At 38.3% G+C, this 22,480-nt stretch overlaps 3 protein-coding genes across 4 annotated transcripts; 2 read left to right on the plus strand and 1 right to left on the minus strand.

Annotated features, from left to right (window-relative positions):
• Nucleotides 1-4,179: 4,179 nt before the first annotated feature.
• On the plus strand, nt 4,180-7,012 carry ATG8F (Ubiquitin-like superfamily protein). The gene is made up of 6 exons (XM_068461461.2): nt 4,180-4,355; nt 4,597-4,638; nt 4,786-4,841; nt 5,077-5,129; nt 6,433-6,551; nt 6,648-7,012. The coding sequence occupies exons 2-6, from the start codon at nt 4,602-4,604 to the stop codon at nt 6,749-6,751; spliced, it is 369 nt and encodes a 122-aa protein (XP_068317562.1). The 5' UTR covers nt 4,180-4,355; nt 4,597-4,601; the 3' UTR covers nt 6,752-7,012.
• Nucleotides 7,013-11,649: 4,637 nt separating this feature from the next.
• On the plus strand, nt 11,650-13,824 carry LOC148697410 (uncharacterized). 2 transcript variants are annotated; one of them, XM_088691987.1, is made up of 4 exons: nt 11,650-11,984; nt 12,414-12,597; nt 12,828-12,886; nt 13,408-13,824. In XM_088691987.1, exons 1-4 carry the CDS (start codon nt 11,871-11,873, stop codon nt 13,567-13,569), a joined length of 519 nt encoding a protein of 172 aa, XP_088548113.1. In that variant the 5' UTR covers nt 11,650-11,870; the 3' UTR covers nt 13,570-13,824. The 2 variants fall into 2 exon arrangements, with proteins under 2 accessions (XP_088548113.1, XP_088548114.1); XM_088691988.1 differs by having other exon boundaries at nt 11,658-11,984; nt 12,831-12,886.
• Nucleotides 13,825-15,232: 1,408 nt separating this feature from the next.
• On the minus strand, nt 15,233-18,863 carry LOC137721967 (uncharacterized). Its single transcript, XM_068460983.2, is given in 7 exon segments — nt 15,233-15,432; nt 16,355-16,439; nt 18,136-18,224; nt 18,327-18,412; nt 18,517-18,566; nt 18,568-18,776; nt 18,778-18,863. Coding segments are annotated over 7 exon segments (699 nt in total). The 5' UTR covers nt 18,814-18,863; the 3' UTR covers nt 15,233-15,288.
• Nucleotides 18,864-22,480: the final 3,617 nt, after the last annotated feature.

Raw genomic sequence — 22,480 nt, forward strand, 5'->3', positions numbered from 1 at the left:
TTAAGTGTTTTTTTTAACCTTCTCGACATGATTTCTCGCTCAGTCAGTGAGGAATTCATGTTAGGTCAACTCGGCGGATGCATGCACCAGTTTCATATTAATGCTAGCAAGAACCATTAGAGTATAATATTCTTGCGAGTTTACCAGACTTACAAAAAATTATTCCAAACGGCTTTGAAGATTGAGTAGTAGTTCAGCATGGATTTGGTGAAGGTATGAACATAGGTTATAACCTTAGGGGTTGTGACGTTAATTTCCAAGTGTGGTTCAGAACTGCAACTGTCATTCAAAGAATGTTGTCAGAGATATGCTTTTTCTAATTTAAGCTTTCATATTTTATATGCTTCGATCTAGAGAACAACTCTAGTGATTAGTCACAAAAGAAGGTTTTCGCAATATGTGTTTGTCTCTACATATATTTCCACTACTTCACTCCAGAGCCTTATTGTTGTGGGAATGTGAACGTCGAAACACTTTTAGCAGCTGGTTTGGTGCGCTTTAGAATAGTATGGTATCGCGATCGAGGCATGAATCGGATAATCTAGGCATATTTGCATATGAGGAGTAAGACGATATCTTGGCATCCTCGGGAACTTCTCACTAGCTTATTGAGAGAACAATGAGTTATCGACATTACAAGCTGCATACTGTAATATCGATGGCTTAATTGTTGGGTTCACTAAGCAAGTGGGCAAGATGGCCCATTTATGGCAACACTACTAGTTAGCTACGGTTCAGACTCATTCTCGAAGTTCGTGACACGACGAATGTTTGGCAAGGTCCATTTTCATTTTGGGTTTTGATTTTTCGTACAAAGATTTTCTTACTACATTATTTTATTTATACGGGTATTGTACTACTATGTTATCAAAGAAGGAAGAAGGTAAAAGCTTGGAGGCATGAAGGAGGAATAATTGCAATCTTACGGAATGACATTCTCTTTTATTCTACCACTCTAACTCGATTTCTTCCTTGTGTATGTATTTACATACATATTTTCTCCCTAATTTTGAGTATTATACATTTAGCAACTCATCTTAAATTTTAGGGATGAAATTTTCTTAAGGGGGTAGATTGTAACGACCCGTCCCCAAAAATTACCATCTTAATAATTTTAAAATGTGAATTTATGGAAATGCCTTTCGAGGCAAAGACATTGATTTTTGTTGACCGTCTTGTATGTCATGTAAGGTTCATTTTCTTGGTCATATCCGTGTAGTACTCGTCGCTACGGAGGAGATATTAATGTTTAAAATCGGGGGCCTTTTAGTAAATTAGTTATTTCTAGAAAGCTCCAGATTTTTGGAGCTTAATCTGGAGAGCCACATGTGTGGCCCAGATTTAAAGATAGAAAAGATGGGCGGTGGAGATGGAGTATAAAGGAGAGAAATGAGGTAGGAACCGGACCAATCAGGAAAGGAGAGATAAGAGAGTAACCAATCAGAGGTGAGAGAAAGAAGGGAAATGAAGGAGGAGAAGAAGGAGGGGAATCGAACCGGTTCCCCCTTGACCCGACAACCCTGCTCGACCTAGTTGGTTTTCTAGTGCAATTCATCAAATTTCCAATGAATTGAGAGAATCCACCTTCACCAATCATCATTACATTACCCTTTCTTCGGTTTTCCATCTAAATTCGAGAGGAATTGGCCTTGTTTCCCAACAGACTTGTTTCGAGGGTGTCCCGAGCCACGGTGGTGAAATTCGTTGTTTCGGTAAGCCCCTCCGTCGACCACTACCATCTTTCAGCTCCTTTTGAGCCCAGTAACAAGACCCAAACAAGATTTGGGACGTCAGAGCACCGGAGAAGAAGAATCGAGGTTCACCTATTTTAGGAATCTGGTGGGTTTTCATGAAACTGGGGCTTTTCTCGGCCAAATTGGCCTCATTCACATGTATGGAAGTTACTCTACTCATTGAGATCTTCATTTCTGTGAAGTTTGAGAATTTTTAGAAATAGTTGAATTTTTCAGTGAGTCGGGGTGGCCGACCACCACCTGCAGCGGCACGTGGGCTATGACGTCCCCTGACCTTCCTAGGCTAAATTTGAGTACCCTGATTCCATTGGTGAAGTTCGATTGATGAATTTCCGTCATTTGAACGTAGCTCCATTAAAGTCTGCCGCTTGATTAGCAATCGACAATTCGACCGTTGGATCGTCACCAAACTTTGATACATTATAATACGTAATATTTGATGATATTAGAAACTTACGGATCAGGAATCCGACGTATAGATCTTCCCGAATAGGATATGTAAGTTAAGTGTTCTATTGATAAGAATTCTAAGACATGATTTGATAATGGTTCTACGCGCCAATCGTTCGTGATGTCTCGATGTTGTGCTAGGGAGTTGAAGCACGGACTCCAGGTGAGTGGGCTTTTGGTTTTCTATATGTATGTTTTCCATTTTCCTAGAAATGGTTTTAAATGGATTTACATTTTTAAATGCCATGTCAATTGCATTATATTTTAATACATGCATTAGTATAAATATGCATATTATTGCATGACATTGTGGACGCCTAGGTAAGCTTCGGGTAAGTGCATATTGATGATAGTGATTGTAATGTATATGGTTATGTTTAGATGCATTTAGTGCTCATTATCCTGCACCCTGGTGTTAGTGCTCCGCTCAAGGCCAGGGCTAGCCTTCACATGATCGTTCACCTCCTGCACTGTACGCTCACCTTGGATCTAAGGCAGGTGTCAACATGTTGTACAGACCACATTAGGTGGTTCTGACTCGTAGGTGACTTGCGATACTTTGCACAGCCTGCACGTGATCGTAGCACTTGAGCGTATTTATTTACATCCAGCTTGTCGTACAGACCACATTAGATGGTTTCGACTCGTGTGCAAAAATTGGTTAATGAGCTATAGGTTTAGCCGTACAAGTCACGTTAGGTGACTCCAGCTAACATATCATTTTACATTGATTTATTTCACCTGGCTTACTTATTTCATTGCTGAGATACTTGACATGACATATACTTAGGTTTTCACTACTCTCGAGCATGATTTATATATATGTATGTATTATTATTTTCTGAAAAGTTATACGGGTTTTACAGCGAGGGTTTATAACATTTTCAAAAGGTTTTTATTAAAAACTTTGTTTTCAGACCCACTCACCTTTATTTTTGCGTTCCTATAAGTTTGAGCTGCTGGAAGTCCGTATCGACGAGGATTCTTGGCAAATCCTAATACAGGTGCTACCTCCGAGGGTATGATCCTTACTCACACTATTGTATGATCCTTACCCACATTATTGTACTTTGCTTATTCTCTGACGTCGTTTGTGAAATGAGTTCATCCCCGCTCACAGTGCATTATTGTCTTTAGGTACTTTTAGGTTTAAATTTGTTCACATTTTCCACATCACTATACTTTATAATTTCGTCACCTTCTAGGTGTCGGCCAGCACAGCTTGATTCGAAATCCTAGTGGACATTCCGGGTCGGGGTGTGTCAGATCCTCTCCGGATCCTTTCCTCCTAATCCACCAAATCAGGGGATCCAGGCCTTTGAAATTTGATCCAACGGCTAGAAACAGGGCTGCACTTTAAAAGTTATAATAACTTTAGCCGTTGGGATCAAATTTCAACGATCCGGATTCCTTAATTTGATGAATTAGGAGGAAGGGATCCCGAGTAGGATCCCTTTCCATACTAATTGGCCTAAATTCTAGTTAAACTTTTAAAACTATAATTAATTTTTTTAAATAATAAATTTTGTTAAATTATTATCTCTATTAATTAATGAAACCCTCTTTGTCAACCAAAAGAGGGTGAAAATATTACTTAGTCTTGTATTACATAAAAAAAAAAAATGATGGGCAATAATGTAATTTCACAGATCCAAATTTTATTATTTTTTTATTGAAGCTTCACCTGATGTTAAAATACCTCTAATATTTATAAATAAATAAAAAAATAAAAACAAAAACCTCCCACTTGACCCACGTTCTCTCTCTTTCTCCTCCTCATTTTCTAAAAAAATATGTTCATACATACAAAGTATGTAGACAAATGCTAATATTTATTAAAACTATAACAATTAGATAAAGTCCTTTTAATATAAAGAGAAGTGTTATTCGCATTCCAAAAATCTCATCATACACTCTTCACAAATGTATTTTTCTTTTCAAATATAGAAAATTTAGACCGTAGAATAAGATTTTTGAAATGCCAATAACAATTCCCAATATAAATAGGAAAAAACAAAGGAAAGAAGCAGCCTCCCCACTGTAACTGCATCGTCATCGTCAACCAAACCCCACGGGATTTCGTGGACTTTTCTGATCAAAAATCAAAAGGCTCGCCTTTTCCCTTCTGGCTTCGTCTCAAGACTTCACGAGGTTCGATTTTCATCTACTAATTCGTCTTTTTTTTATTTTTTTATTAACACCCCTGATATTGTTAATTTCATCATTTGATTATCTTTTTATGGCTCAAAAAACACTTCTGATTCTGTAATTGTTTGGGAAAATTTGATTTTATTGGATGGCGAAATTTCTTGCGCAATCAATATTTTGTGGTTTAATTTATGGATGATCTTAAACTTTTACTTTTTACTTTTGTGTTGTATGATAATTCCAGGTCAAATGGCAAAGAGTTACTTCAAGCAAGAACATGATCTGGGTTTGTACCAGTATTTTACATATGAAAATTGTCACTGTTTTTAATTTATGTTAAGAAAGCAATATAGTGAATGAATTTATGGATATGTGGGTTTTTTCTATTCTTTATTTTTTATTTTTTTTATTTTTTTATTTTTTAAATCATCAGAGAAGAGACGGGCAGAGGCTGCCAGGATCAGAGAGAAATATCCAGATAGAATTCCAGTAAGAGTTTGAATCCCAAGTTCAATTATCTAATTAACAATTATTGTCCAAGATTTTAATGCAGTAAGTTAAAGGATTCGAATGGTTCTGTATTAATTCATAATAATCTGGTACTGCTGTTGTCAGTTTTAAATTTTTAGTAAGATTATCATCTTCAGGTATTGAGAAGTTGATTTCGGATTAGATTCCTCGAACGAGGTTTTGCTGTCTAAAATCTTGCTTTTATTATGTTAAGGTGATTGTGGAGAAAGCAGAAAGAAGTGATATCCCAAACATTGATAAGAAAAAGTAAGTTTTTTTTTTTTCGCAGTGTGAAGTGCTTATAGTGTGGAATTCTTTTGTCATGTGTCCTGGATCAGTTTTGCTGCTCTTTGATTCCGTCGTTTTTATTGATTTCTAGCCAAGTTGACATCTTTCTAGTTTTGGACAAATTATTTAGGTAGTTCCCTCTCTTTGATTATCTAACTCTTACAATGGCTGAAGTAGGATGTTCTTTATTGTTGATTGGTCACTGATAATTGTCTTTATGTATCATATGACAGTATCCGTTTTCTTTTTGGTGACCTAATTCTTCGAACGGCTGAAGTAGGGAGTTCTTTATTTGTGTTCATCATCCTTGGTAAAATGATTTGGTTATGGACAATTGTCTTCAAGATAATATATGACAATATCGTTTTATCTTTCTATTTGGGCCGAAAATATTATTTTGGGCCGAGTTTGGAGTTATTCTCAGCCCAGTAGCATTCATTTAGAATCTTGTTGTGGGCTGTCCAATAAGGGCCGGCTGAATCCTCTTGCGAGGAGGATTGGTTTAGATAAGGGTGAGGTAGTCGAAACCTAGTGCAACAAGGAGTCTTAAGGCTAAGGTTGAGGATGCTGAGAATTAGGAGATGAATTTGGTTTGTTTAAAAACTTGGTTCAAAGTCCTAGTAAAGTTAGGATTGGCCGAGACCTAAACAGATTAGGTTGAGGAATTCTAATCCGAGTGTGATTCTAGCTCGGTTATTGGGGGTTTGCTACTATAAATAGAGAAGGGAGTGCATCATTCAAGCTCTTTCAAGCTCTTTGTGAAGTGAGGTGTTACAGATTGCTAGGCTTGGCACATTGAAAGCTGAGTTGTTTTATGATTGGATACTCGCAAGTAAGTTTCAAAATTTGACATTCAGATGGCCGAACCACATTTACCATCAAGACATACATCTCTTTTGAGTATTTGTGTCCATATAGTCTATTGCCAGTTTGGCATGCTAAAACTCTCACGAATATAATCACCGTGATCAAACCCGACGCCGATGACTCATGAACTTCGCAAAACTAGCAGCCTTGTCTTCAGGCTCTAGAACCCAAAGGCTGAGACATGTTCCTTCATTGGCTGCAATCGCAAGATCAAGTCAGCAGCGCGCTCAAAGCTACATCCAACACATTTTACTTCCCGGTTGAGCTCGGCCATCGAGTTTGCACACCCCGCACATAACTGAAGGATGTAGTTAGCTTATTAGTTGTCCGGCCTACGAACCACGTAGGCTTGGTAGTTTTTAGGGTCAACACTTTCTCTGTTTCTTTAACCATAAACTGAATCTGAAAATTACAGGTACCTTGTTCCGGCTGATCTAACTGTGGGACAATTTGTTTATGTTATCCGCAAAAGGATTAAGTTAAGTGCAGAAAAGGCGATCTTTATATTCGTGGACAATGTACTCCCACCAACAGGTATGTTCTTTTGATATTGTCCTTAAGAGGATGCTGCTCTTTGCTTGGCCTTTCAATTGAACATGGCCAACCTATAATGTCTTCCATCGTTACCAGGTGCAATTATGTCTGCCATATATGAAGAGAAGAAGGACGAAGACGGGTTTCTCTACGTCACGTACAGCGGTGAGAACACATTTGGTTATCAAATTCCACTGTAGAGCTCCCGATTATTTGGATACCCTCATCATCTTCCATTCCCGGCGCACATTTGATTTCATCTTTGCTATCTTCATTTCCTTATGCTGATGCTTCTGTTATTGTGCCTACTTCATAAACATCTTCGCGATGATAATATGTATAGTCGCATATTGTACATAATCTCGAAGTTCTTGTGTATGATTAAAATTTCATGTTTGTTTCGTTTCATAATTATTGAATGAAGATCACTGATCAGTGCCAGTTTTAGCTGGTCATGGTTATATAGGGGTGCGACATTGATATAAGTTTTATATATTCCTTCCCCATTTCATTTGTATAAAGAAAATGAAAATTACAATGTTGTAGAAAATATGATGAGCTTTGTTTCGCATTGGCGGTTATCTAGTGCATGAGACTAAGGTCATTAGTAGGTTTAGAGCAGCTCTCAAATGGGATGATAATTTGGTGTCGGGTGGCTTCAAAGTAGATGAGGATTTCTTGCTTTTGTAATAGGTGAAATTCTAGGGTTCCATTTTCAAAACTCACCAAATTTGAAATTCACTTGGGGAATAAAATATGATCACGGTTATTACGGAAGCAATCTGACCCAGCTTGAATGAAGCGAAGAACATGTCCTTTCTTAGGAACCCACTGCACAGCCTCCAACCAAAGCCCCCTGATTTTCTTTACTGCTATTTGGAATTTTATGTCAGGCCGGACAACACAAGCACATACCAACTATAACTGGGTTTGGAACAAGAAGCAAGTCTGGGTTTGGAATGAGAAGCAAGCTTTTGAATGGGAATGATGTTTTCAACGACAACGATGTTTGGGCAAACGCGGGAGAGGGAGCACTTTTGTAGGAGTCCAAGACTTACTTAAGATAGAAAGTGTTGTTGTCGGGGAGTACAGTTTAAATTCTAAGAAATTTTGAATTCATGCTAGCCACCATTTTAATTAAGTGGCGGATTAGTTATGACCTGGTTTCATCCTAAATTCATTTTGATGGAATTGTTTTCAGTTGTTGAATTTTCATTCAACGGGCCACATTCCATCTGCACACGTGGTCCGCAAAGTGCCATCCTCACCTTCTGCCAAACCCATCAAATTTCTTGCCGTCCAACAAAAGGGAAAGCGTTGTTATTTCGATATGATTTTTATATTTACTTGAAAAACTGCCACTTGAGCGCCACTTTTGCACTTTCAAGCCACATAAGTAATTTTGATGGAATGAACAGAAATACACAAAAGTAAAGCGAATATTGAGTTTCATAGTGTAAAGTGAGATCGATGTCAAGTTATGAGGAGTATTTCAAAAAATAGGCCAAATGATTATATCGTTCACCTGATTCAAATCAAAACTGTGTGCGACCGAGCAAATAACTTATCCTTATTTCTCTCTTGGGGAATCCACTTTGAACGAACAAACAATAATCTGATGATGGATGGAATGTGAGATTAAGAAAACCGACAGAACTAAAAGGAAGTGCCAGAAATGCAAATGATATTAACATATACATGTAAAGTAAAGTACGCCTTGATTTATATATAACTAAAAAGATAATATCATGAATTGAAGTGCGTAAAGTAAAGAATTGAAAGGCTAATCCATGAAGTAATCGCATACACAGTAGAGGAATTGGACACAAATGTGGTGAATTAAATTGCAACAAAAGTAAAGAATAAAAAACCTATGCGTAAACTAAATTACACTACGTAAATGAATTGAAAGACAAGTGCAGAGGGTAACTTGCATAAAAGTAACGGTTATTGACTAGAGCCACATTACGCTATTCCTAGGATATGAATTGAATAGTAGTAGAACAAAAAGTTGTTGGACGTGTGTTGAGGGTTATTTTGATACGATTTGGTGCAAATGCAATCACAACAATAGATTGACCTTGTACATGGTCAAGTATTTATAGCAGCTTTGATGTCATCAACTCATTCCGCATGTCTAAATCAAATTTTAACCTAAACTGAATTCAGTCCAGAATCTTAGTCCAAGTCATGCGATGACTTGAATTGGGACGAAATCACATATTGGCATGAGTTGTACCTCTATTATTGTCCAATTATCCAATATTAGCATCATCTAGGGCCAGTTTTATTACTCGATTACAACCCAAGATCAATGAGGCCGGGTGGTGTAAAATTTGGGCACAAATACATCCCTTGCATAAAGCTAAAACACAACAAGAAGTCCAATACATTCAGTTTGAGTTGTTATAGCGTCAGTCAGTTGCGCGTGAAATTAGTCTATTCCATTCTATTTTAAGATAATGTTAGAGCTAATCTTTGCCAACCCCGCGTGAACTATTAATAACCATTGATGAAATGAGCTATACATTTCAACACCCACCAATTCATGATGCCAACTTCTTTTATCCAGCCTAACAACCATGTGAATGGATTGGACTCGTTACCATGTTCATAGCCACTGACCAAAGCCCCTTAAATTGGATGAGGATCATAGAAATCAATTCATCTTAGACGTTTATCTTACATCGTGCGACCAGTTTTCGTTAGGTACTATTTGTGTTCAATTTTAAACAAAAAATTGAAAATGATTTCTAAACGCATAATAACTGACGAACGAATAGGATTCTATTCCCTTTAAATTGAAACTAGAAACAGGGGTTGGGCGGGGTTAGGTTGCGATATGTAACATCCCACATCTCCCAGGGGTGTGATCCTTAAATGTATATTCTCATCCCTACCTAGCACGAGACCTTTTGGGAACTCACTAGCTTCGGATTCCATGGGAACTCCGAAGTTAAGCGAGAAGGGGGTTAGAGCAATCCCATGATGGGTGACCCACTGGGAAGTTCCTCGTGAGTTCGCAAAAACAAAACCGTGAGGGAATGGTAAGCCCAAAGCGGACAATATCGTGCTACGGTGGTGGAGCGGGCTCGGAAAGTGATCCGCCCCGGGTCGGGATGTGATATTTGGTATTAGAGCCTAACCTTGGCTGTGGTGTGCCGACGAGGACGTCGAGCCCCTAAGGGGGGTGGATTGTGACATCCCACATCACCCAGGGAAGTGATCCTTAAATGTATATTCTCATCCTTACCTAACACGAGGCTTTTTAGGAGCTCATTGGCTTCGGGTTCCACGGGAACTCCGAAGTTAAGCGAGAAGTGGGCTAGAGCAATCCCATGATGGGTGACCCATTGGGAAGTTGCTCGTGAGTTCCCAAAAACAAAACCGTGAGGGAATGGTAAGCCCAAAACGGACAATATTATTGTACTACGATGATGAAGCGGACCCGGAAAGTGATCCGACTCCGGCCGAGATGTGCGACCTCCATTGGCGATTTTCACTCCAAAACCACACACTTTTCTATGTATTTATTGCACATTAATTTATAAAAATTATATTAATATATATAATTGGGTCGGGGGTCGGAAATACCATCAGTGCTCCATTTCCGACTCTCAATTTTTTTTCTCAAAATCTCCAAACCCACTCAATACCCGTTTATTGTCCTCCATTAACCGTCCCATTAGGGCTGGGTATCCACGGATACCAAAATCTGTGGTGTTTTTTTTGTCATCCTATTGAAACCATGCAGCAAGAGACAACCAAATAAAAATCAAATTCCAAATGAAAGTAATTTCAGTGCATTTCTTTCAATTTTTAAGACAAACATGAACAAAAAGAAGACAACATGAATCAAAGAACATAATTAAACAAACTGTTATATATAAAAAAAAAGTGCTGAAATTATTTCCTATTCAAACCTAATTGGCTAAGACGGTGACGTGGAAGAAAAACCAAGTGCCAGGCACATGGAGTACATGCCACATAGAGTGCATACTAAATGCGGACTCTGGTGGGGGAAGGTGGACCTTTCCATGTCCACAAAGGAGCTGCATGTGACGGTTTTGCCATGCTCCTTTGTCTCCTTCATCCCCATGTCCCTACTTCCCACACCACTCATAGTCATGGGTCCATTCAACTTATTGTTTGGTCCCATTCAACTTCTTCTGCACTTAATTTACACATTCACACAACTTTCTTAGAAAAAAACACTCATTTTAACTTCATTTGAATGAGATTATAACTTAGTTGGTTAAAAGTATTTATACTTACATCTAAGTTTTCGTGTTTAAATCCCTCTGCCTCTTTCCTACTATCACTCGCATCAAGAAAAAACCAAACCTTCATGTTTCCATACCTCAATAGGTATTAAAATTACTCGATCCATGAGATTAATTATTGGACAATACTTGTGTCCAACTCATTGATTCTTCATTGTCAACTTAGTTGTGATTAACATATCTTCATCATACAAATATTATAATCAGAACAGTTCATATTTTTAATCATCATTTACATATCATTTTTAAAATAATAAGAAAAATCAAATAAATTAAAGATCATCTAATTATCCACATTGAAAGTAAAGTTCTATAAACTAAATGGGCAATTAATGCACCACAACCAGTCATAGTGATCTGTTTTTTTTTCTTTTGTCAAACCGTAGATTTGTTAAATTAGGCGTTAGATTAGGAAGCTGACGGGGTTCGAACTTACGTCGTGGTGCAAGAGCAATGCTCCTCTCCGCCATTGTGGTAGAGGGCCACTTGCAACTACTCATAGTGATCATAAGAGTAAATCACGCCTCTAGTAAAAGTGAAGTCCACCTACGTAAGTAGGTCTCACCTCAATTACATATACGACCTTAATTATACAATGTGCGATGGATTTGGAAATAACCGTTTTCCTCTCTCAATATCTATTTCCATGCATTATGTATGCACCAGATACGATATTAGCTCTCTATATCATGCTTCTGAGTTTTTAGGGGCCCTCAAATTGATTAAAAAGTGAGAGATGAAGGGGACAAGGGGAGGCCTCAATATCTTGAGTTTAGTTTTAGACGTTCATCACCCAAACACCCGCATGTTCTCTTTAAGAACGTCTCTAGTCCCATACTCTACCTGCATTTATTGCTCCTCCTTCCCCTTTAACTACAAATACTATGCAAACCTAACATTTCTACTCACTCACATATACAAACGACTCAGTACTTATATTTCCTTTACTCCCATCGATCGTTCGATCGATCGATCTATCGTGAATTCTGTTTGTGACTTCAAAACGTTCAGATCATAATCTCTGTCATTCATAATTATGTCTCCAATTGTTCTTCTCCTTCTTCTGTCTCTTTCCATGCATGCATGCAACGGCCAACTTCTAGGCTTCCTTCCTAATGAAAGTGGCCATAGAGCCTACCATTCTGTTGAGGTCGGTACAACTATTTCCGTTATTTCTTGTTATATTATATAATATTAACCACTAACCTTATATATATATACATGCACACACACATGTATACACATGAAACAGATAACTGATGGGATTAAACTAATTAAACCAACCAAAACGGTCATCATAATCTCATATAATTGTAAGTAGAAGATTGTTCTGGTGGTTAGGACATTTTTCTTTAATTTACTGCGTCTCGAGTTGGGTTCAAATTCTCCCCCTACTATAAATTAATGTAAAATATTGGTTATACTAAAAAAAAAAAGCCTCATCTAATTACTGAAATATAGCTACCTGAAATGCTCTTGAAAAACTGTGACATAGCGTAGCTTGCATGCAATATTTGAGCGGTTTTTTATTAGTTGTATAGTATTGAAAGAGGCCTAACTATTTTAGGGTTTGGTGCAGGATGTTGGGAATGTCTTAAGACGTTCTGAGACTTCAATGTCGTCGACGAGGCCTTCCATCTCAGTAGAGTTCCAATCAAAAGAAGTAGAAGTGAAAGACGCTGAAACAGTACTCACCCTTGAGAGTATTCCAAACGATGATGGTTCGAGGAAACGAGGACATGTTGATTTTGGACCAACTTCAGGTTCTTATCTATCTTCGAATTAACCAAGTCTTAATGCACCTAGTTTTATAAAAATTACGAAAGTAATCTCATTGATTTTTTTTTTTGAACAAAATCTTATTGAATTATTAACCACGAAAGATAAAACATTCCAAGAAAAAGGAAAAAACTCAAATTATTTCCCAATATTTGTATTCTTATTATGTATGTTATATCTGTTGTTGATGATGATGCCATATGGTGGTGATTAGCAGGACAGGATATTTTTACATTTTCTCAGATTCACCAGAAGAAATCGATTAAAGTGAAGGTACGTACATAGTAGTAGTTTTAGTCTTTTATATTGGTTTGTTGTATGATCTCTGTTAGAATGATGCCTAATAGTGCAAGTGGTCATATATATGTACTTCATCACCATATGTCCCCTGTGAGGAAATCAGTGCATGTGGTCAAATTAATTATGCATGCACGCTACATATAGCCGTTGGTGGCATGGCATACATGCATACATAACATAATTAGGATGAGAAGAAAATCAGTACTGTAAACTTAGGTTTTGCAGCAACATGACAACATAACGTAATGTTCTCTTATTAGATTTATTTCATCAAACAAATATTTAATTTGGACACATACACATTAAGACAAGAGTCAACATAGTTACCGCAATATAGATTCCCTGTCTAACAAAATAATACATGCATGATAGCCTTCCCTGTAGTCTGATAATTAAGAGAAGATAATATGGGTGTGAGTGTGTGTATGTATCATCAAATAATCGCATGGAAATTCATAATATATTATATGAACGATCGATGTTGTATGTTATAGGGATTGGAGAGGCAGACAAGGACATTACTGGGATCTGGTACACTGTATGATCAGATGGAGGAAGATAAAGATCCGAAAGGAAACGAAGCTACGGAGGACGCAGGTGTTATGGATTATGCACAACCTCATAGGAAACCACCCATTCACAATGAAAAGTCGTAGGCATATTATATATATGATCTACTTCTCTGATGAATTTACGCTTTAATTTTTACTAATTAGCAAGCGCTTAAGAAAACCAATATAGTCGGGTCTTTTGCAAAACCTTGGAAAAGAAGAAAAAAAAGTGTCCACTAGTGAGTAGTGACAAAATGGTGATTTGATGGATGATGGCTCCTCTCATTGTTTCTATGTGTTTTTATGTTGATAGCTTCATAAATGATTGTAATCAAAGGTGAAACATATAATATGGATGTGTCACAGCCCTTTGTGTTGTCATGGTCGGTACCTTGACTAACTGCACTCACACTCTTTATATTTGGAACCATTTTTCAAAATGAACCTCAATATTTTAAATTTTCACATTACACATGAAAATGCAATGACCTACAAATACTTCAGTTAAAAACTACGATCATGAGATAGAGGCTCAAAGTAAAAGGAGTAGATGAAGACTTGGAAATAGACTTTAAGAAAAAACATGAAGTACTTGGAGCTAACAGACGACTTGATGCAAAACCAAGCGCAATGACGTTCTAGGATTCGTACAACTGACCTTACTTAGTAGAATAAGGCATTGTTGTTGCTCTACACAAGAAATTTATCATATCAATCAATTTATGCGTGCCTATTTGATTGTCTGGTCAATCACTAAATGCATGACGTAAGACTCATCTCTTAAGTGATGTTGAAGCCATGCTAGCACCACATGGACAAAACCTAGTTATTATGGAGCTTCAGCTTCTCCTGAATCAGTACTTCCCCTTCCAAAACGACGACAAATCACGTGGTTGGTTCCGTTATCAACTAATGGAGAGCCATTTGCTCAAAGAAATGAAGGACAAAAATTTATAGGGTTTCAAAAAAACCTTAAACTGCAATGAGAAAATTTGCAGAGAAAATTTATGTTTTTCTTAAACAAATGATATTATCTACAATAAAGAGGTGAGAAAGTAGGCTAAGTCTCACAATAGGTTAGCAGCAATAATGTGATTTAAATTCGCCTTTGGTAAAAATCAAATCGAAGACCCCTCACTTACAAGTAAAAAGGAATACCACTAGATCACAATAACTGACAAAAAAATAGATGCTTTTACCTGTTAATAAGTTTGTCCATTCAGTGATTGTTCTACGATATGGTAATTATGGCAGTTGGTGAAAATCAACTGCAATAATATGATTTAAATTCGTCTTTGGTGAAAATCAAATCAAAGACCTTTTACTTACGAGTAAAGAGGAATACCACCAGACCATAATACTAGCTGACAAAAAAATAGACGCTTTTACCGGTTAATAAGTTTGTCCATTCAGTGATTGTTCTACAAGATGGTAGTTATGGCAGTTGGTGTTTCACATTGCAGTTTATCAGTAGCTAGTAGCAACCCATCATATCTTTTCCAATTTTCCAATTAACCACACTGCACAAATTGGCTGGAAAATGGATGGATGTTCATGTCCATGCACTAAATGCATTCGGCATTACATTTTCGTTAAAAATGGCAGGGAGAAAAGCAGTAGCTATTCATAAAATCTGGAAGGAAACCAGCCCCTGCTCTATACATAAACTACATTAGTTATGGGACTCAATCTGTTTGAAATGAATCGATCATCGGCAGGAGTAAAAACACTACAAGATAGCAACCAAAGCAGTTAATCAATTCATGGGTTTTGTTTGATAATGTATTCTTTTATAAATTTTGATTCTAGTTTTCTTTGGATAAATCAAGAACTACTGCAGCTCACAATGAAAGGTTTAGCAAAGTTTATAAATTCTGAGGTTCTGATGCCCAGCTTCAGATCAACCTCGCTGCCGCCCAACCAGAAGAAATCGGGATTAAGTTTCTCAATTGCTTCATCCAAAATCACCTGAAACAAAAACCATTCATCATCACTATAAGAACAGCAAAACCAACAAGATGTTCTCGTCTTACACTTACTAAAATGTGTGGTGAGGTGTCAGTGGTCACAAAAAATCACTACGGTGTCAGTTCATAGTGTTCTGTCATTGCGATCTTTTCTAGTACACGATACATTATATGGCCCATGTTAGGAATGTGAATACCCACTTGTTTCAAGTTCTACATATTTCAAACATTATATGTCTGCCACTCCCAACACTAATGCATGTGAAAACACACACATAAGGTCGTTTGTTGTCTGTCAAACCTTGCAACAGAATTCTAACCTCTCACTATCAATCAGTTTTTTGTCTAACAGACTGGGAGAAAATCATTAATCATGACAACCAATACAATGGACCAGCCGAACAGCTGGTCTGAAAGTTGGAAGGATTGAATCTATAAACAGGGCTCCAGGCAATTGAACCTCGGGGGCCTGTGTGCTAGACCTTAACCTATAATGAAAAGACACTGAGGCGGTTTGTCTTAAGACACCGGACAGTGCAGGTGTTGTGTAAAGAATGTGATAGTTATAAATGTAGTAAAATCCAAAAATAAGATTCCAAATCTAATATAAATACAAGATCCTTATATAAGCTTATGAGACCAAGAGCATGTTAGAGAAGAGTTTAAAAGAGCAAATGAACAAATAATCTAGATATGGGAACCACGGGAACCATCCCAGTTTCACTCTAATCGATAACACCGGACTTCTGAGTACATCAGTTAACACAAAGTTGAATTATCAAGGCACAGATATATCAGAGGAAAAAGATCTTAAGTATCATGTTAAGCAGAAAAAATTCTTGTAGCATAAGAACATAAAAAATAATTCCAGTTCCAAAGGACACGAAATACATAGTAAATAATTGCACGAAACAAGTGCTCACAGGAATGTCTGTTTTCATGCCAACACATGTAACTGCATTGTGCTCAAATCCAGTCAATTCTATTGATGTATCCTCAGGTGCAAGTCTCAATGCATACCCAATGACAACAACTATCACCTTCTGAAATATACAATAAAGTAAGAAAACTATATACAATTGAAGATCTCATTTTAAGGGACAAGGGGGAACAGAAAGAAAACCAAAGCAGCTAATTCTGGAAAACGTTTTTTTTTTCATTCCTAGAGGTTTGAAGCACATTTTCAATATATTTAAACAAAATGAAAGAGAGGATGGTTTATGGAGATATAATAGGAGTAATACGAAAGAAAAAAAGAACGGAGTTGGACCAACACTTTTTTTGTTTTTCTCAACTGTCCAATGACTCAAACAGGGGTTAAGAAAAAGAGTTAACCAATACCGTTGCAACACGTCCCTATAAATTTAAGAAGGCTCAAACGGGATGGATTTAATTTTCTTAGGTAATAGGTTGCTAAGAATAATCATGTGCAGAGAGTTGGACCAATCTTCCTTCAGAGTGAAGGAAGAAATGGGATAAATTGAGAAGATTATGAACAAAGCCATGCCAAAAACAGTTGGGCGAAAAGCTCACACTGCAGCCATTCTAACAGTACAGTAGATATGAATAAGAAAGATAGTCACGGGAGTAAAACAACAGTATTGAAATACTAATATGGAATGGAGTTGGACTAACTCTTTGTTTATTTAATCAACTGTCCAACGAGGCAAAAGAGGGTTATGGAAAAATGTTATCCATTAAGTAACAATGGCACACATCTCCATGGGTTAAGCAGAAGGCACAAACAGAAAGCATATTTGATTCAATGTACGCACAGATAAAAATCCTGGAAAACATTTTTTTGAAAAGTAGGCTCCCAAGAAGATCAAATGCAAGAGCTGGACCAAATATCTTTGAGAGAATGAAGAAATAAATTGGTGGACTCTAAGAATACCGTGCATAAATCCATCTCAAGAACAGTTGGACCAGAAAAGCCCAAAATTGCCAAAAATATTTGCACACTTCCAGACTATTATTGAAAAGAAGAAGGATGCATAGAAATGAAGAAGGACGATTGGAACAACTTTTCTATTTTTTCAACCTGTCCGACAAGTGTTGTGAAGAAATGTTCTCCTATAACATTGGAACACACTCCATGGACTTAAGGAGTATGATCAAGCCGAAGGAATATTTATTTGATATACGCACAGATAAAATCTTGGAAACCATCTTTTGGAAAATAGGTTTTCAAGAAGAACTATGTGCGAAAAGTTGGGACAACTTTTTTGAAAGAGTAAAGGAAGAAATGGGAGGAATCTGAGATTGCCATATGAAGAAAACTTGGACATTAAAAATTATAGTCTAATACCATTACATGTCATGAAACAAGAAGGTGTATAAATTGGTACATCAGCGTTTAAACGCATTACAACACCTACTGCAAAATCACATTGTATATTGCCATTGTTGATAACCCGTGCTTGCTCTGACTTTCAATTGCACATTATGCATTTGCCAAAAAGATGCAATGCTACCATCACTAGACTCTAAACATGACACCTCCTATGAACTCAGATTGCTAGTTTGCTACCTAATTGACAGTAGGAATTCTCCATGGTTGTACATATTAGATAATGCACTCATCAGAATTTCACACCAAAAAATAGAAAGAACATAACGGCTCAATATTCAAACATTTTGAAGTATATAAACTCAGTAATCGAGAACTTATCAACAAGTTACTGATTATCAAGAGACCAAGAACTGACAGTTGAACTTCTTTTTCGCTATCTTGCCCTCGTTGAGCGAATACAAGAAGTTCTTAACAGCTTCAGCATTAAACCGAGCAGTGTACTGCACCCAAAAACAAAAGGGTCCAAATTTCACATACCTCACACAACAGCATTGTTATTGTTTCGATTAAAAACATACCGACAAAAAATACACTATAAGTACCTGAACGACAACAACATAGTATTTTGAATTGTTGCGGTCACTACAATCAACGACACTGGATTGGGGGGAACGCAAGCAAGGTCGGACTAAACAAATCAAAATTTACATATGGGTTATTTCGTTTGAGGTACAAAATCATTTCTGATATTAGAGTTCAGTCAATGAAGACTACAAAGATTGAGTTGGGTACCAACTACCAAGACAATGCTTTTGCAGAGATGGTGGATTGAGGCAGCGCCGGGCGTCGAGAGACCAATCGTAGTAATCGGAGGGAACCCTCTTGAAGGCGAAGTTTTTTACGTCATTGGCTAGGAGAATGGCGGAGAGGGGGGCTTCGTTGGCGCTGACGGCGGCGTTTTGAGTTGAGGTAGGGATGGGGGTAGCGGTGAATTACGGAAGAGAAGTGGAGATGGAGAGCTCAAGCTTTGATATGCGTTCGAGGATTTGGGTTTTGGATTCGCTCTAGCTTTGCTAGCGAGTCTTCCATTCTCTGCCCTTCTCTCTCTGTTGGGTCTTTCGAGCTTTTTGGTTGGGCATGAGGACGACACTCTCCTTGGAGCAACTCCAGCCCTCCACAAATAAGCTGGGCAACAGCCCATTTTTCCCCTCCCGCCAAAAGCCCACTCCACCCCATCCAATTAGCTGGGCTTCGGTGGAGGCCAGCCATCTACCCAGCTAAGAACTGACTGACCCAGTAACCAGCCCATCTGACGTTGGGCTGAGGCTAGCATAACGTTAGACACATGAAGATATTTTCTTTGGTGCCAACACGCGCCAGTGGATGTGTGTTCCCAACAGCAAATAGAGGGGCGGGCCTGCGTTGCAGGCGCACTAAGTGGAAGCACAACTTGGGCCATGTGGTGCGACGTCGACCGTTGGATTTCTAACGGTAAAAAAACTTTATATTTGAAATCAAATAGCTAGTGACGTGGCAAAATTTAGACCATTCGATTTACAGATTAACGATCCAGATTTTTCAACAAAAAAAAACTTTAAAAAATATGTCTGAAATCTTACCTTTGGCCACGTGTCTAATTTTGGGCACCTAGAACACCAAAAAAGCATGCCAAATCCATGTATCAAATGATGTTGCCGCTTCCAAAATGATACTTTGGGCTTTTTTTTTTTTTTTGTACCATAAGCTCCTTGCCACGCACTTGGGTAGTTTTTCTAGGTCCAGTGCATACAATTAATGCTTCCAAGTCAGGAAAGCCTCACATCTCACCTTTTTTCAGAAGCCTTTGCAAGTCCATTGTTGTGGGTTTCCGAATGTACTCATTGGTGTAGATATCTTTGATTGCAGAGCAAAACCTCATCAGGGACTCTAGAACAGTTGATTTTTCCATCCTCGTAATATCATCTAATTGATCTACAGATGCACCATATGAAAGCATCTATAAGGTAGTAGTAATTTTTTGCTTAGGACTAAGACCTATAGCATGAAAAGCATCATTTTTTTGCACAAAGTATGGATCACGGTTGCAAAGAACAATCATGATTATGTTGAACAAACTTAGTTGCAGTCTAAAACGACGTTGTAGACACCGAAATTTCAGTGAAATAAATGTTAACCAATGTATTAAAATTACAACATTTATTCATTTTACTTACATCACACATTCATTTCACCTACATTACACATTTACTTCACCTACCAACTCCACTCACTTCACGAAAAAATGGATGGTGGTGATTCACTCTCTTGGCCTATAAATAGCCTTCTCCATCGAGAGGAAAAAGGGGAGAGGAATTTACATACACACCAAAACCTTGAAGCCTTGAAACTCTAAAGCTCTCAAGAAAATCCCGAAGGATCAAGAAAGCACTCTTCGTTCTTCGTCAAATCCTCATTCAAGATCAAGCCCCAACGGCCCTGGAAGAACTTCCACCGACTCAAGATCAAGCCCCGACGGCCCCTTGAAGAAAGTGTTCATCATTCATCATCCGTTTATCTTAAGATCAAGCCCCAACGGCCCTTTGGATCAACAACCTCAACAAACCTATACACCCATTCTTCAAGATCAAGCCCAACGCCCCTTGAAGATCCATTCATCAACTGTTCATCCCTAGATCAAGCCCCGACGGCCCTTTGGATCAACAGCTCATCCACAAACCTACACCCTACGAAGCTAGAATCAGAGGATCAAATTACAAAGAGATTGTAACCCCAAATTAATTAATACAAAAATATATTTTGTACACGTATTCTTGTTTCTTGTTTCAGGAATTTTTCATGTTTACAAATTTGGCATGCCCAGTGGGACCTCTCTACCTCTCATCTCTATCCTCAAATCATCGAAAAACGCAAATGGCATCAAGAAAAGATCAAGTTGTTCCCGCAATCAAAGCGAATAACAAGAACATCATCGCCGCAAGTGGTGATATTTTGGGCATCACAACCCGAAGTAAGGCAAGAGCTCTTTCTGCCGCGGCTTCCGCCCCTGCATTAACTCTATCAAAAGAACAAGAGCACTAAAGGCACGAGTCTGTGATCACCCTAGCCTCGCTAAGGGCGTCAAGAAGGGAGGGCCCAAGAAAATACTCAGAGTCCTTACTCTCCGACGCTGATTCGAGCGGCAGTACAACCATGCAAGTCATGACCACTGGAGCAACTTCAATCGAGGAGCAGCTAGCTCAGATGAATGAAGCAATCGCAAAGCTCACATGAACTGTGGAAGAGAAGGACTTGCAGATTGCCGCACTTGTCAACCAACTAGATGCGCGGCCCGACGTGAAAGTCGACCCAAATGTTGGCCTATTAAAGAAAGAAGTCGACGAAGAAGAGGAGCCTCCAGCGGAGAAAGTCGAAGAGAAGCTGAAGCTAGACCAAGCAACGGCGTTCATGGGATCTCTCTCTATCCAGCAGCTAAAGGAGATGATTGCAAGCACTATCAAGACACAGTACGAAGGAAGCTCACATGACTCCGTACTGTACTCAAAGCCTTATTCCAAGAAGATTGATGCTTTGAAGATGCCAAGAGGTTATCAGCCTCCAAAATTCATGCAGTTCGATGGAAAAGGCAACCCGAAGCAACATGTCGCCCATTTCATTGAAACTTGCAACAATGCTGGGACAGAGGGGGACTACCTCATCAAACAATTCGTGTGTTCGCTGAAAAGTAATGCTTTTGACTGGTACACCGACCTCGAACCCGAGTCTATCAACAGTTGGGACCAGCTAGAAAGGGAATTCCTCAACCGCTTCTACAACACTCGCCGTACTGTAAGCATGCTAGAGCTAACCAGTACGAAACAGTGGAAAGATAAACCTGTCGTAGACTACATCAATAGATGGCGTTCCTTAAGTCTGGATTGCAAAGATCGGCTTTTGGAAACCTCTGCCATTGAGATGTGCGTTCAAGGCATGCACTGGGGGTTACATTACATCTTCCAAGGCATAAAACCAAGAACATTCGAAGAGCTAGCAACTCGTTCCCACGACATGGAGCTGAGTATCGCTAATCACGGGAAAAATGAGCCGATTACTAACTTCAAGAAGGATAAAGTATTCGCCCTAAATGTAGACAAGACCGGGAAGAAGCCCGCTAAGGAAGCTTTCACCGTCAACACTACCCCCCATCAAGACCTCTGATGAGTCAATATTATATTATATATTTCACCCTATTCTTAGTATAATTTGGTAATTATTTTGGTAAAATGTTGAGACATTAGACTTCTTCTGGAGCACAACATGAGCAAACGGACGAATTTTGGAGTGATTCAAATTGGAGGACATTCATGTGTTCCTTAACTTGTTCGTGTCAAAATCTCAGCAATTTCTACCAAGCGGTTATTTTCTGGAGATTAAATGAAGGAGCAGTGTGTGATGCTGGAAATTGACGTTTCTGGGTTTAAACTGCATTTTTGGAGCCTAAGATTGGTTCGTGGCCTTCTGGAGAAGTGTTCAAAATAGTCGAAGATTTAAATCTAGCTATTTTGGGCCCATTTTGGAGCTGATATAGGTCCAAAACGTGGCTGTGCAAGATTTTGGGCGAATTTACCAATTCAATTTAGGATTATGTTTCCTATTTTATTTTAATTTATTTAGTTCCCTAGTCTTATTCTAAGACTATTTTTTTTTTTTATCAGGAGGGTTTAATGAGGGTAGTATAAATAAGCCATTTTGGCAGACCTAGGGTTGGAGAGGGGAAAAA

This window comes from Pyrus communis, chromosome 4 (genome assembly GCF_041283825.1).
Source record: "Pyrus communis isolate YQ-2024b chromosome 4, ASM4128382v1, whole genome shotgun sequence".
In the NCBI taxonomy this organism is placed as follows: Eukaryota; Viridiplantae; Streptophyta; class Magnoliopsida; order Rosales; family Rosaceae; genus Pyrus; species Pyrus communis.

Coding starts and splice junctions, on each gene's coding strand:
- ATG8F (XM_068461461.2), top strand. CDS start 4,602: ATGGCAAAGAGTTACTTCAAGCAAGAACATGATCTGG. Junction 4,639..4,785: donor CAAGCAAGAACATGATCTGG/GTTTGTACCAGT, acceptor TTAAATCATCAG/AGAAGAGACGGGCAGAGGCT. Junction 4,842..5,076: donor AATATCCAGATAGAATTCCA/GTAAGAGTTTGA, acceptor TATTATGTTAAG/GTGATTGTGGAGAAAGCAGA.
- LOC148697410 (XM_088691987.1), top strand. CDS start 11,871: ATGTCTCCAATTGTTCTTCTCCTTCTTCTGTCTCTTTCCATGCATGCA. Junction 12,598..12,827: donor TGATTTTGGACCAACTTCAG/GTTCTTATCTAT, acceptor GGTGGTGATTAG/CAGGACAGGATATTTTTACA. Junction 12,887..13,407: donor AGAAATCGATTAAAGTGAAG/GTACGTACATAG, acceptor TGTATGTTATAG/GGATTGGAGAGGCAGACAAG.